This window comes from Scyliorhinus torazame, chromosome 9, assembly GCF_047496885.1.
Source record: "Scyliorhinus torazame isolate Kashiwa2021f chromosome 9, sScyTor2.1, whole genome shotgun sequence".
Classification (NCBI taxonomy): Eukaryota; Metazoa; Chordata; class Chondrichthyes; order Carcharhiniformes; family Scyliorhinidae; genus Scyliorhinus; species Scyliorhinus torazame.
This window is the reverse complement of record NC_092715.1, coordinates 206,270,017-206,284,813: the sequence shown is the minus strand read 5'-3', so window position 1 is coordinate 206,284,813 and position 14,797 is coordinate 206,270,017. Positions and strand designations below refer to the sequence as shown.

General features: G+C 43.2%; 1 protein-coding gene across 5 annotated transcripts in view; it reads right to left on the bottom strand.

The window, feature by feature from the left end:
• The window catches only part of LOC140429704 (uncharacterized), a 248,618-nt gene that overhangs the window by 184,339 nt on the left and 49,482 nt on the right, over window positions 1-14,797 (bottom strand). For 3 of the 5 annotated variants that reach the window (XM_072517027.1, XM_072517026.1, XM_072517030.1), the window contains exon 6: window positions 5,594-5,733. In XM_072517027.1, the coding sequence (XP_072373128.1) occupies window positions 5,594-5,733 (140 nt within the window). The remainder of the gene's footprint in view (window positions 1-5,593; window positions 5,734-14,797) is intronic. The other 2 variants (XM_072517029.1, XM_072517028.1) reach the window with 1 other exon arrangement.

The following is a 14,797-nucleotide window of genomic DNA, read 5'->3' as shown; positions in this document are numbered from 1 at the left end:
CCCTGGAGCTGTGAAGCAATTGTGCTATCCACAATGCTACCGTGCTGGATAGACATATGGATGATAAGGGAATAGTGTAGATGGGCTTTAGAGTGGTTTCACAGGTCGGCGCAACATCAAGGGCCGAAGGGCTGTACTGCGCTGTAATGTGCTATGGTCGAATACCTCACTCAACCCACTTCTCAGAGCTACAAACAAAATCGGTGTATTAGATGCAATGTAAACACTGCTTATGCTGGTGAAACAGCACCTCGAGATCAAATAAATTTGTTATTTGTGTTTGCTAGAATTCTCAAAACGACACCTATGGTGGTTGTCCCTTGAAATGAAATGAAATGAAAATCACTTATTGTCACAAGTAGGCTTCAAATAAAGTTTCTGTGAAAAGTCCCTGGTCGCCACATTCCGGCACCTGTTCGGGGAGGCTGGTATGGGAATTGAACCGTGCTGCTGGCCTGCCTTGGTCTGGTTTAAAAGCCAGCTCTTTAGCCCTGTGCTAAACCAGCCCCTGTTTAAGGGCAACACAGCAGAGTAAAGGGGCTTGGGGGACCAATTGAGGCTCAGAATTGATAATGACCCCAGGGGATGGAGACCCCTCTTCTGTAGCGGAAAATGTAGGGAACAAGATACAGCCATGAAGCTGCTGTCCAATTCTCCATAAATACCTTTTGTGATCATTAATGATGTCTGTGAAAGTGCATCATTACACCTTGTGGTTTTAATGTCTTTCCTCGGGCTTTAATTCTTTTTTGCTGATTCCTCCATGTTCAACTGTTGCTAGATTCTTTTGAGCTTTTTAATTTCTGCGTTTCTTCCAAGGGGAATCCATCATGTCCTTACTGGACATATACATTTCCCAAATGCAACCTTGATTTAACTTCCCTTTTGGCTTCACTGTTGGTCAGGTCCAGATGTCTAGATGTAATGATCAATGTCAGATCTAGATGTAATGATCAATGGGGCTGTCCCACAATGGGAAACCCCATTGATCAGCCGGGTTAACAGTGATGTGGCGCGGCAGGGCAGAGAATCAGCCCATGGTCTTTTGAGCCAGTGTGCCTATCTGGGATCTTCCTATCCAGTTATATCAACTGGGATCTTACAGAACAACTTTCTGATTAGGTGGTACGTTTGATGATACAAAGTTTGGTCATCTTCAGTTGATGACTGCGAATTCTCTGGCAAACCCAATCTTAGTACTAAAGATCCCAACACTAGATCCTTTACACCCAAGATTAATCCCCGCTGGAAAAAAAAGAAGAAAGGTCGGACTTTAGGAATCAGTCAACTGTGATGTCATTCAATACTGTGCACATTAGTAACCTAATAGTTGGGGAACATTGGGAAGCTGTTGACCACAATATCATTAGGTGCAGTGCAAGGTAAAGAAAAGGAAAAGACAGGTATAAATGGTAAAAATGCATTATGGTAAAAAATGCATTGATGCAATAAAAAAAGAAAATAGGTCAACAACTGTAAATCAACAATTTAAACAATTAACTGCAAGGATATTAATCAAACATACTCCTTTCTTTCCTACTAAAATGTATGACAAGGTGAGAATACACTGATCAGAACCAATTAAAAAATGAAAAACAAAAGCTTAAAGAAAATAACTGGCATTTTATATACAGGGTCTGCATTTATAATCGCACCTTTCACATCTTCAGGATATCCCAAAGAGGTTACAGCCAATTAAATACAGCTGTTCTAATGTTTGGAATGTGCCAGCCAACTTGCACGCAGCAGAAACAGCAAATTAATTAACAACTAAATAATCAAAGAACAAAGAATAAAGAAAAATACAGGCCCTTCGGCCCTCCAAGCCTGTGCCGACCATGCTGCTCGACTAAATTAGAATCTTCTACACTTCCTAGGTCCGTATACCTCTATGCCCATCCTATTTATGTATTTGTCAAGATGCCCCTTAAATGTCACTATCGTTCCTGCTTCCACCACCTCCTCCGGCAGCGAGTTCCAGGCACCCACTACCCTCTGTGAAAAAAAACTTGCCTCGTACATCTCCTCTAAACCTTGCCCCTCTCACCTTAAACCTATGCCCCCTAGTAATTGACCCCTCTACCCTGGGGAAAAGCCTCTGACTATCCACTCTGTCTATGCCCCTCATAATTTTGTATACCTCTATCAGGTCGCTCCTCAACCTCCGTCGTTTCAGTGAGAACAAACTGAGTTTATTCAACCGCTCCTCATGGCTAATACCCTCCATACCAGGCAACATCCTGGTAAATCTCTTATGCACCCTCTCTAAAGCCTCCACATCCTTCTGGTAGTGTGGCGACCAGAATTGAACACTATATTCCAAAGTGTGGCCTAACTATGGTTCTATAACGCTGCAATGTGACTTGTCAATTATTATACTTAATGCCCCGGCCAATGAAGGCAAGCATGCCGTATGCCTTCTTGACTACCTTCTCCACCTGTGTTGCCCCTTTCAGTGACCTGTGGACCTGTACACCTAGAACTCTCTGACTGTCAATACTCTCGAGGGCTCTACCATTCACTGTATATTCCCTACCTGCGTTAGACCTCCAAAATGCATTACCTCACATTTGTCCGGATTAAACTCCATCTGCCATCTCTCCGCCCAAGTCTCCAAACAATCTAAATCCTGCTGTATCCTCTGACAGTCCTCATCGCTATTCGCAATTCCACCAACCTTTGTGTCGTCTGCAAACTTACTAATCAGACCAGTTATATTTTCCTCCAAATCATTTATATATACTACAAAGAGCAAAGGTCCCAGCACTGATCCCTGCGGAACACCACTAGTCACAGTCCTCCAATTAGAAAAGCACCCTTCCATTGCTACTCTCTGCCTTCTATGACCTGATCAGTTTTTGATCATTTTGGTTGAGGGAGAATGCTGACTACAGGATGATCCTCTGCTCTCCTTGGAAGGCTTTCTAGAAGATAGAGTATGACAGTGAAGGAATGAAGGAGGCAAACTTTTAGCAGAGAGTAAGGCAGATACCAAGTAAGTTTGCTTCAATTTACATAGAGCACGATATTGGGATTGCAGAAACACTAGAGGTGGGTGTTGAAATGTCAGTGGAAGTTACTATTCAAAGAGCAATGGGGCTACAGTTATTCAAATTGAAGATCAGCAAATAAGCAGTATATGTGTTTACAGTGAAGATCCCAAGAGGAAATAGAAAGCAGCGTCTACAATTTTCACAAACTCTGTAGAGAGAAACCCACCACCGGAAATAATGCGAGGATTTTGAGGAGCCAAGCAGCTTCTAGCACTCCTGGTGTTGGAGTTCCATGTCAGAAGCTGCCACAGAGCCCATGACCCCAGAATCTGGTCTCACGACTCCACTGGGGGTCACGACCCACAGTTTGGGAAGTACTGGGGTAAGTGACTGAAGTTTTCTTTCATCATAGCACTCAGGTTTTGAATTACGAAAGGGTATGAGGAGTCGAAGATCATTCCACTGTTCAGACAGTACTGAGGTGTCAGAATTTTACAACACACTATACTCAGTTGCAGAACTTCGATCTGAGTCATAAAGTCATGGGTCTAAACCCAAACTCCAGCATGTGAGCACAAAATCCAGGCCTACAACACAGTGCAGTACGGAGTGAATGCAGAACTCTTGGAAGTGCTGTCTTCTAGGCAAGATACTATATGGAGTCCTCATCAGCTCACAGGTGCATGCAAAAGATTTAAGGGAGTTATTTGAATAATATAATTTTCCTGTGACATTTATATCACATTCATGACCTGGTGAACAGATCACCTAGTCATTTATCATCTTGTTGTTTGCAGAACTTTGTATGTTTGCCATGTCATTGTCTCCATGACAACACAAATTGAGGTGGCTGTGAGGTGCTTCGGGATGTCCTGAGCTTGTCACAGAAGCAATATAAATGCAAGTTCTTTCTTTCATTTAACCCCCAAATGAGTAAAGAGAGAGATTAGAATGTATTTCATAGAATTACTCAGAATTTACAGTGCAGAAGGAGGACATTCGGCCCATCGAGTCTGCACCAGCTCTTGGAAAGAGCACCCTACCCAAGCCCATACCTCCACCCTATCCCCATAACCCAGTAACCCCACCCCACACGAAGGGCAATTTTGGACACAAAGGGCAATTTAGCATGGACAATCCACCTAACCTGCACATCTTTGGACTGTGGGAGGAAACCGGAGCACCCGAAGGAAACCCACACGCACACGGGGAGACTCCGCACAAACAGTGACCCAAGCCAGGAATCGAACCTGGGACCCTGGAGCAGTGAAACAATTGTGCTAACCACAATGCTACCTTGATGCCCGTAAACGCGTCACGGGTTGAGCAGTCTGTAATACTGTCCAACTCTGTAACTGCCTCAGTTCATGCTGAAACACTCATTCATCCTTTCGTTACCATTGTACTTGATTTTTCAAACACACTCAATCATATTCCATTTGAACATATCCTCCATAAAACTGGAGGTCATCCAAACCTCTGCTGTCCATGCTCATGCCTTAACTCTCACCAGGTCTTATTAATCCATCGCCCCTGTGCATGCTGCTCTACATCGACTCCCGGTTAAGCAGTGCCTTGATTTTAAAATGCCCATCCTCTATTTCAAAGCCCTCATGATCTCATCGCTCCCCATCTCTTCCAACCCAACAACTCAAATGCCTGCATTCTTTGAGCACACAATTGTAAATGTTCAGTCATTGGTGACCATGTCTTTAGCTGTCAAGGCCCCAAGCTCTGTAATACCCTCCCTAAATCTTGCTGCCTTTCTACCTCTTAACAAGCTCCTTTACTATCTACCTCTTTGAAGAAGCTTTTGGTCATCAGTCCCAATATTTTCTTCGTTGAATTCTGCTTTATATCACTCCTGTGAAGGACGTTTACATTAAAGATGCTATACGAATGTAAATTGATGTAGCAGAGCACAAAGATCCTTTTGATGGGAAACTAGATAGGACATGAAATAGCAGGAATATTGAATGGAGCATGACATGTACAAAGACTGGATTAGATAAAATGGCAAAATAACACCCTGAGAAATCATGAGTGAGAGATTAAGCTCAGTGGGAAATTAAAATGGCTCTCGAAGTGAGAAGGCGTGATTATCATCATAGATTATCATAGAATTTACAGTGCAGAAGGAGGCCATTCGGCCCATCGAGTCTGCACCGGCTCTTGGAAAGAGCACCCTACCCAAGGTCAACACGTACACCCCACCCCCATAACCCCACAACCCAGCAACCCCACCCAACACTAAGGGAAATTTTGGACACTAAGGGCAATTTATCATGGCCAATCCACCTAACCTGCACATCTTTGGACTGTGGGAGGAAACCGGAGCACCCGGAGGAAACCCACGCACACACGGGGAGGATGTGCAGACTCCGCACAGACAGTGACCCAAGCCGGAATCGAACCTGGGACCCTGGAGCTGTGAAGCAATTGTGCTATCCACAATGCTACCGTGCTGCCCATTCGCACTGAAATAAACTCCAATGGAGAAGTGATGGGCTGTGTGGCACATTTCAGTACTGGATCATTCTGCAATTCTATGATTTCATATAGTTGCCACCTTTTGTCATTCACTCGAATTAAAGCCTTACCATGCCAGTGTTGCGTTGAAAGTTGTGTAATCTGTTTGGAGAGTGCTGCAGATTCCTCTGCATCAGCATTAAGAAAAATTCCTAGCATCAGTTCTGTAGCCAAACGTTTGAACATAGTATAAACAGCAACGGGCTCACTGCTGGTGGAATAAGTGTTTAAAAAAGGTCAAAACTCAATAGAACAAGCTGTGCATTTATGACATCTTGTGGAAGAATAGCTGGCAAAAATCCTTTTATATGGCAATCCTCTGCTCGGATACAGTGTGAAAATTGCACCTTGGTGTGTTTTTAAAAAATTACTAAATGGGAATATTATTCACTGTACATATAGGGAACAACTTTACAAATAGCTCAAGGAGTCATCTTTTGCTAAATAAAATGCATGACTTTAATTTAGAAATACAAATAATGTAAACATTGGGCATTCAGTGTTAAATAAATTGATTTTACTTGATTTGGGTTACTCTGAATTTAGGAGGATTAGACTTCATCCACCAATTTATCTATTTCTCAGGATGTGGGAAACAATGGCAAGGCCATATTTATTGTCCATCCAAATTGTCCAGTGGTGGATCTTCCTGAATCAATGCAGTCCTGGTGGTGATGGTGGTCCTGCAGAGCTCGTTCAGAAATATCAAGATATTGACCCAGTGATGAAGAAAGGATGGCGATGCATGTCCAACAATAATCTGCTTTAACTTCAACAAACTTCCTGGGAAACTGAAATGACCATGAAAATTGTTTATGTCAGAAAGCAAAAACATTTAATTAACCTCCTACAGGAAGACAAAATGCATACCTGTATTCTGGTACCAAATTCAACTGCAGCACACTATGGCCAGGATCTTCTGAGCAGCAGTGATAATAGATGGCTGTTACTTGAAAATCCCACTTAATTGCACAACGTTTCTTCCGGATGGTCGTGTTGGGGGTTCGGTTGTGTAGTTACCCAGGTGGTAGATTAGGTTATCAGTCTAACATTTCCTGGGTAACGCGGAACTGCCCCATGTCTCCAGCTCCGAGATGGAGAAATTCATGGAGGGTCACGAGGAGCAGGCAAATTTCCCATTGGAATTTGAAACTTCCAAGGCAATTCCTACACTGGTCCAAACGTCAGGACTTCTGTAGTGCTGCGCATCTTCAGTCGTACATCCAGATCCTGATGATCCAGAGACTGGAAGATTTTGTCCTCTTATGAGCGTTGACCATTTATGCCCTCAGGGAAACTAGGATGTGTAATTAATATTTCGGATGTGGACAAAACTAGCAAAAAGTTAAGTATTTATTAAAAAAACCTACCTGATAACAGAAAATGCAGCTGAGAATGATTTTTGCTCTGTAAACTAAGCAGCTGTCATTTACAGCAAGATATTCTTCTTTGACTTTATTGTACCAAATGTATATTTGGCAAGTCACTTATCGTCAAGCTTGATGTAATCTCAGGTTACACAGTCCTTGCAGCCTTTTGTCAATTAGTTCAGATAGTGGAATGAATAATGAATAAATTATATGTGGGCAGATAGAAATTCAACAAATATTTAATGGATTTTTGAAAATATATAACCCTATAAAGTAATTACAAGGCAAATACAGTGGTACTGAAGAGGTCGGTATTAAAATAAGATATTCAAACAGCTACAGCAAAATTACTAATTATGGAATTTTCAACATCTGCAAAGGCAAGAGGAAAACCAAAGGCACCGTTTTATATCGATTAAAACTGCACATCCCTGCCACCAACTCGGTCCTTCTCCCCGCGGTGGCGGTATGCGAATTGCGTTAAAAAGCAAGATTTTTGAACAATGCGCTATTTTTGTGACACAATAGTCTCTTTCCCCTGTTCTTCATTTCAATGAGGTCTTGATGCTAGCCATCCTTTTCTGCTCTTATCTAGCAAAAATCTTATTGATCTTGGCTTTAATATTATCAGTTGTGCTAGCATCTATTTTGTGGGACAGTTTTCCACACTCCTACCACCCTTTGCATAAAGAAGTGTTTCCCAACTTCTCTCCTGAATGAACTGGCTCTGATTTCCCTTGTCCTACACTTTCCTTCCAGTGAAAAATGTTGCTTATCTACACTATCGATTCCTCTCAAAAACCTTCTTAAAAAAACCTTACGATCACCTTGACTTGTATTCCCTGGAATATAAAAAGTTTAGTTTGCTAATTTGTGGTGCTTGGATTGGCATATATCTGGCCTAACCTGGGTCTTGCGTGGTTGTAGTGAAACCTCCTTGCTATTATATTTTAACCCTCTAGCTATAAAAGGCTAACATTGCATTTGTTTTTTCTGATAAATGTAATAGTCAGGTGCACAAAATATAGAAGCCCATCTACATGGGCCACTATATCTCTTGGGAATTCCATGTTTCATAGCATTTTCACTATTTAATACTTAGACTTGCCCTTTATTTTTCCAAAATCGGCTCTCTCACACTTGCCTGCACTGAAATCTACCTGCCAGTTTCGTTTTTAAAAAATCTGTCAAATGTCTTTGTTAATTTTATGCTTTCACATACACTACTTAATATCCTATGTTATTAACAAAATTGGAAAATGGCCCTCTATTCAGTAGAACAGACTGCTAATGTTACCCTATAAATTCACTCAGATTGAAGGAGTAGCTGGGGAGGACAGAGTTCGTGGCAGGGGTGTGCCAACAGGGTGACTATCCTGTCATGGGTAAGCAGCTCATGTATTCCACCATGTCAGTGTTCATAATCTGAGCAAGCTGTTCCAGACTGCTGAGGGTGGTTTGCATTCCTTCCTCGTTGAACCACTGCTCTTACATTCACTCATGTTGCTGCATAGGTCTCTCCAGGAGGTTGGCCCATGTCTCATGGTCATAGCTCATGCATATGTACTCTATTCTCAGTACAAGAGCTTCCACTGTCTCAGGGAACTCTGCCAGTAGCCCACACATCTGGTGGTAATTAACTAAATACTGTGCCCCAAAAGGTGACTCCTGAGATTCCATGATCCTGTCCACTAGAGCATCATTGTGTCATTCCTCCTTCTTCCAAGAAAGACTGTGCACAGATGATTGATGCCTCCTCCTGCACTCTGGTGCAGTGAATTTCACCCCGTGCCATTGACTTTACACATACACTAAATCACTCTGATGTGCTGGTACACAAGTTAATGCAGTATGGACCAGTCATATGTGATACTGGCTCCTTAGACATCTCTTCCTTCTCTTAATGTCGGAGGGATGATCTGACCCACGTTGGGATGATGGAGCAAAGCTGGGACCAGTGCAATACACAAACGAGTTATTTAGATATGGCCCTGTTCTTTGTGAAAGCACACTTCGCCACTGCCTTAACTATGCTGCCCTTCTGATACAACCCCAACTTTGCACTCCCACCCTTGCACTCCCATTGTGCTCAACAAAATGACAGCATGACCACCATGTGCCAAGGCGATTGCAAAACCGACTTAAACACCTGCTAACAGTAACACCATCAAATAATCCAGAAGCGTAATGACAAACAGCAGTGGCCCCAAAACAGATCCTTGTGGCACACCACTAGTAACTGGACTCCAGTCTGAACACGTCCCATCAACCACCACCCTTTGTCTTCTTCCAGCTAGCCAATTTCTGATCCAAACTGCTAAATCTCCCTGAATCCCATGCTTCTGTATTTTCTGCAGTAGCCTATCATGGGGAACCTTATCAAACGCTTTACTGAAATCCATATACACCACATCAACTGCTTTACCCTCATCCACCTGTTTGGTCACCTTCTCAAAGAACTCAATAAGGTTTGTGAGGCATGACCTACCCTTCACAAAACCGTGTTGACTATCTCTAATCAAATTATTCCTTTCCAGATGATTATACACCCTATTTCTTATAAATCTTTCCAAGATTTTGCCCACAACAGAAGTAAGGCTCACTGGTCTATAGTTACCGGGGCTGTCTCTACTCCCCTTCTTGAACAAGGGGACAACATTTGCTATCCTCCAGTCTACTGGCACTATTCCTGTAGACAAAGATTACTTAAAGATCAAAGCCAAAGGCTCAGCAATCTCCTCCCTAGCTTCCCAGAGAATCCTAGGATAAATCCCATCCAGCCCAGGGGACTTATCTATTTTCACACTTTCCAGAATTGCTAACACCTCCTCCTGATGAACCTCAAGCCCTTCTAGTCTAGTAGCCTGAATCTCAGTATTCTCCTCGACAACATTGTCTTTTTCCTGTGTGAATACTGATGAAAAATATTCATTTAGCACCTCTCCTATCTCCTCGGACTCCAAGCACAACTTCCCACTACTGTCCTTGACTGGCCCTACTCTTACCCTAGTCATTCTTTTATTCCTGACATATCTATAGAAAGCTTTAGGGTTATCCTTGATCCTACCTGCCAAAGACATCTCATGTCCCCTCCTGGCTCTTCTTTGCTCTCGCTTTAGGTCCTTCCTTGCTAACTTGTAACTCTCGAGCGCCCTAACTGAACCTTCATGTCTCATCTTTACATAAGCCTCCTTCTTCCTCTTGACAAGTGTTTCGACTGCCTTAGTAAACCACGGTTCCCTTGCTCGCCCACTTCCTCCCTGCCCGACAGGTACATACTTATCAAGGACACGCAGTAGCTGTTCCTTGAACAAGCTCCACATTTCCATTGTGCCCATCCCCTGCAGTTTTCCTCTCCATCCGATGCATCCTAAGTCTTGCCTCATCGCATCATAAGTACCTTTCCCCCAGATATAACTCTTGCCCTGCAGTATATACCTGTCCCTTTCCATCACTAAAGTAAACGTAATCGAATTGTGGTCACTATCACCAAAGTGCTCACCTACCTCCAAATCGAACACCTGTCCTGGTTCATTACCCAGTACCAAATCCAATACGGCCTCGCCTCTCGTTGGCCTATCTACATACTGTGTCAGGAAACCCTCCTGCACACATTGGACAAAAACGGACTCATCTAAAGTACTCGAACTATAGCGTTTCCAGTCAATATTTGGAAAGTTAAAGTCCCCCATAACAACTACCCTGTTGCTTTCACTCCTATTAAGGAGAGGATTTGGGTTGAGATGTGGCAAAGGGAATAGAAATGGTGATCACCAGTAAGCTGTAGATATGTCAACTTATACAATTTTTTCATGAAAGATGCAATTTCTCAGTAAAAATTAGTCTCTTCAGCCCTTGTGTGGGTGTTCTCAAATCTTGTGATATTTCACATGCTCCGACATCTCTGAACACATTTTCCATGTGTCGAATATGAATAATTGATTTCAGGCAGGAGGCTTCTTAAAATATTTACTTAACCTCTGGTAGCGCCACTGGATGCATTTTACGCCACTGGGGGCATTTTAAAACGGTTACCAATTGTTAAATCCTTGATCTATTTGGCTGACTTCAGCATAATTCCTGCTCCTTTTCACTGGGTTAGAATTGAAATGAAAACAAGTTAATAGCTATTAGTCTACATTTTCCAGCTGCTTTGATTGCTGCTCGGGGAGCTGGGTCACTGACTTGTCTGCTGATTAGTGACTTGGTTATAGGGAGCAGCCCTGCAAACCCCTGAAGCTGCCGCTGGCTTTTTAAAACTATTTTGCTCATCTCCTGACTGCTTCCTACAGAGAGCACTTTTAAGAGACAATTATTCCATTACTTAATATATACTTAAACATATAAACAACTGCAGTATTACAACTGCTGAATTACACTTACTGAATAGTTGATACATTTTCATACATAATCTTTGCGTAAAAATATGCATTATATGACTGTACATTTACATTCATGTTCGGTAAAAGCACATCTAAGATCTGTCAGGCAGGGTTGAGTGAGGGAACCATGGTTTACAAAAGAGGTTGAATGTCTTGTTAAGAGGAAGAAGGGGGCTTATGTAAGCTTGAGAAAACAAGGTCCAGTTAGGACACTTGAGGGATACAAGATAGCTAGGAAGGAGCTCAAGAAAGGGCTTAGGAGACCTAGGAGGGGGCATGAGAGGTCCTTGGCGGATAGGATCAAGGAAAACCCCAAGGCTTTTTACACTTATGTCAGGAATAAAAGAATGACCAAGGTGAAGTTAGGGCCGGTCAAGGAATTGGTGGGAACTTGTGCATGGAATCAGAAGATATAGGAGAGGCCCTAAATGAATACTTTTCTTCAGTGTTCACAAAGGAGAGGGGCCATGTTGTTGAGGAGGATAGTGCGATACAGGCTGGTAGAGGTAGATATTCGGAAGAAAGATGTGTTCGAAATTTTGAGAAGCCTGAGGATAGATAAGTCCCCTGGGCCTGATGGGATACATCCTAGAATTCTTTGGGGGGCGAGGGATGAGATTGCAGAGCCTTTGGTTTTGATCTTTATGTCCTCACTGTCATAGAATTTACAGTGCAGAAGGAGGCCATTCAGCCCATCGAGTCTGCACCGGCTCTTGGAAAGAGCACCCCACCCAAGGTCAACACCTCCACCCCATCCCCACAACCCAGTAACCCCACCCAACACTAAGGGCAATTTTGGACACTAAGGGCAATTTATCATGGCCAATCCACCTGACCTGCACATCTTTGGACTGTGGGAGGAAACCGGAGCACCCGGAGGAAACCCACGCACACACGGGGAGGATGTGCAGACTCCGCACAGACAGTGACCCAAGTCGGAATCGAACCTGGGACCCTGGAGCTGTGAAGCAGTTGTGCTATCCACAATGCTACCGTGCTGCCCTATTCCTGTCTACAGGAATAGTGCCAGAAGACTGGAGAGGGGCGAATGTTGTCCCCTTGTTCAAGAAAGGGAATAGAATTAACCCTGGGAATTATAGGCCGGTTAGTCTCACTTCGGTCATAGGTAAATTATTGGAAAGGGTCCGGAGGGATAGGATTTATGATCATTTGGAAAGATACGGCTTAATCCAGGATAGTCAGCACGGATTTGAGAGGGGTAAGTCTTGCCTCACAAGGTTGATTATATTCTTTGAGGAGGTAACTAAGTACATAGATGAAGATAGAGCGGTTGATGTCATATACATGGATTTTAGTAAGGCATTTGATAAGGTGCCCCATGGTCGGCTCATGCAGAAAGTAAGGAGGCAGGGCATAGATGGAAATTTGGCCGATTGGATCAGTAACTGGCTATCACATAGAAGACAGAGGGTGGTGGTAGATGGTAAATTTTCACCCTGGAGCCCAGTCACCAGCAGTGTATCACAGGGATCAGTGCTGGTCATCTGCTATTTGTGATTTTTATCAATGACTTGGATGATGGAGTTGAAGGTTGGTTTAGTAAATTTGCTGATGACACCAAGATTGGTGGAGTAGTGGATAATGTGGAGGGCTGTTGTAGGCTGCAAAGAGACATTGATAGGATGCAGAGCTGGGCTGAAAAGTGGCAGATGGAGTTTAACCCTGATAAGTGTGAGGTGATTCATTTTGGTAGGACAAATTTGAATGCGGATTAGAGGGTTAACGGCAGGGTTCTGAAGAATGTGGAGGAGCAGAGAGATCTCGGAGTTCATGTCCATAGATCTCTGAAAGTTGCCACCCAAGTGGATAGAGTCGTGAAGAAATCCTATAGTGTGTTCACATTTATTAACAGGAGGATTGAGTTTAAGAGCCGTGAGGTTATGCTGCAACTGTACAAGACCTTGGTTAGACCACATTTGGAGTAGTGTGCGCAGTTCTGGTCACCTCCTTATGGGAAGGATGTGGATGCACTGGAAAGGGTGCAAAGGAGATTTACCAAGAAGCTGCCTGGATTGGAGGGTAGGTCTTATGAGGAAAGGTTGAGGGAGCTAGGGCTTTTCTCATTGGAGCGAAGGAGGATGAGAGGTGATTTAATTGAGGTGTAGAAGATGATGTTAGGGATAAAGAGTGGACGTTCAGCGACTTTTTCCTCGGGTGGATGTAGCTGTTACAAGGGGGCATAACTATAAGGGTCATGGTGGAAGATATAGGAGGGATGTCAGAGGTAGGTTCTTTACTCAGAGAGTGGTTGGGGCAATTATGGGAGGAGTGGAGTCGGACACTTTGGGAACTTTCAAGCAGTTATTGGATAGGCATATGGAGTGCACTAGAATGATTGGGAGTAGGTTGATTTGATCTTAGTTTCAGACTAGTTTGGCACAACATCGTGGGCCGAAGGGCCTGTACTGTGCTGTACAATTCCATGTTCTAATTGTTATGGTCAGCAATTGATTCATTTGTTTTTATGAAGTTCATGGATTGCACAGCTCCCTTTTCTAACATTGTTCAAAGTTTACTCTCCAGTGACCAAACTGCTGAACTAGCAAACATAAAAGCCTGGAATTCAAGTTACTTGTGGGAATGTTAATCAGTCTTGATTTTGAATGGAGCAGAAAGGAAATTAAACAGGAGAGGGATGTGGCAGGTCCTGGATCTGTGAGCAATACACACTGATCTGCTTTTATAACCGTAGCTAACAGTGAAACTAAGCGTACTTTAGAGATTAGATGAGCTACTAATGGGGGTTATAAATAAACTGTCAATATATTTTATTGGATTAAATGTTTTTTTTATACCAAATCTCAATTTTTAAGAATGTCTCCCCTTAAAGAGTTGGCATTGATGAAGTTGACTTGGTGATCCCTGCCCCCCATTGAGCTGGATAGGGCCACCAGTCACTCCAGGTGAAACTGCGGGCAAATGAGACACCTTGAGCGGCAATAGTATGTTTCCATAGCTATTGGACGAAGAAGAGGGTCCTGAAGTGGGCAAAGGAGAATAGGGAGATGCAGTGGAGTCGGCAGTATTCATATCTATCAGAATGCCATGGCAGAATTGGCAAGAAGGCATGCAGCCTTTAACAGAGCGAAGTCAGCGCTTAATAGGAGTGGCGTGCGTTTTGGTGTGGTATACCTAGCGAGGCTGAATTACGCATAATTCCCAGGACCATTTCTTCAAATCGGCAGAGGAAGCTCAAGGACTTGGACAGAACTCAGGGGGTTTGAATGAAACTTTGCTGGTGGTTGGAATGGGTGTATGGCGACGATTGTAAAGAAGTGTTTTTTCTTATTTCTCTTTTCCCCTTCCCCTTTTTGTTGTGGGTTTGGTTGTTATGTAAGGCGCCTAAAGCTAGTGTACGTACAAAGAATGAGAGTTTGGGATATTTTCAGCTGCATGGGTGAACAAGGCAAGGATGCCCTATCTGTCCCCTCGTTTGCACTGGCAAATCAGGGCTGGTTTAGCAGTGGGCTAAACAACTGACTTGTAATGCAGAACAAGGCAG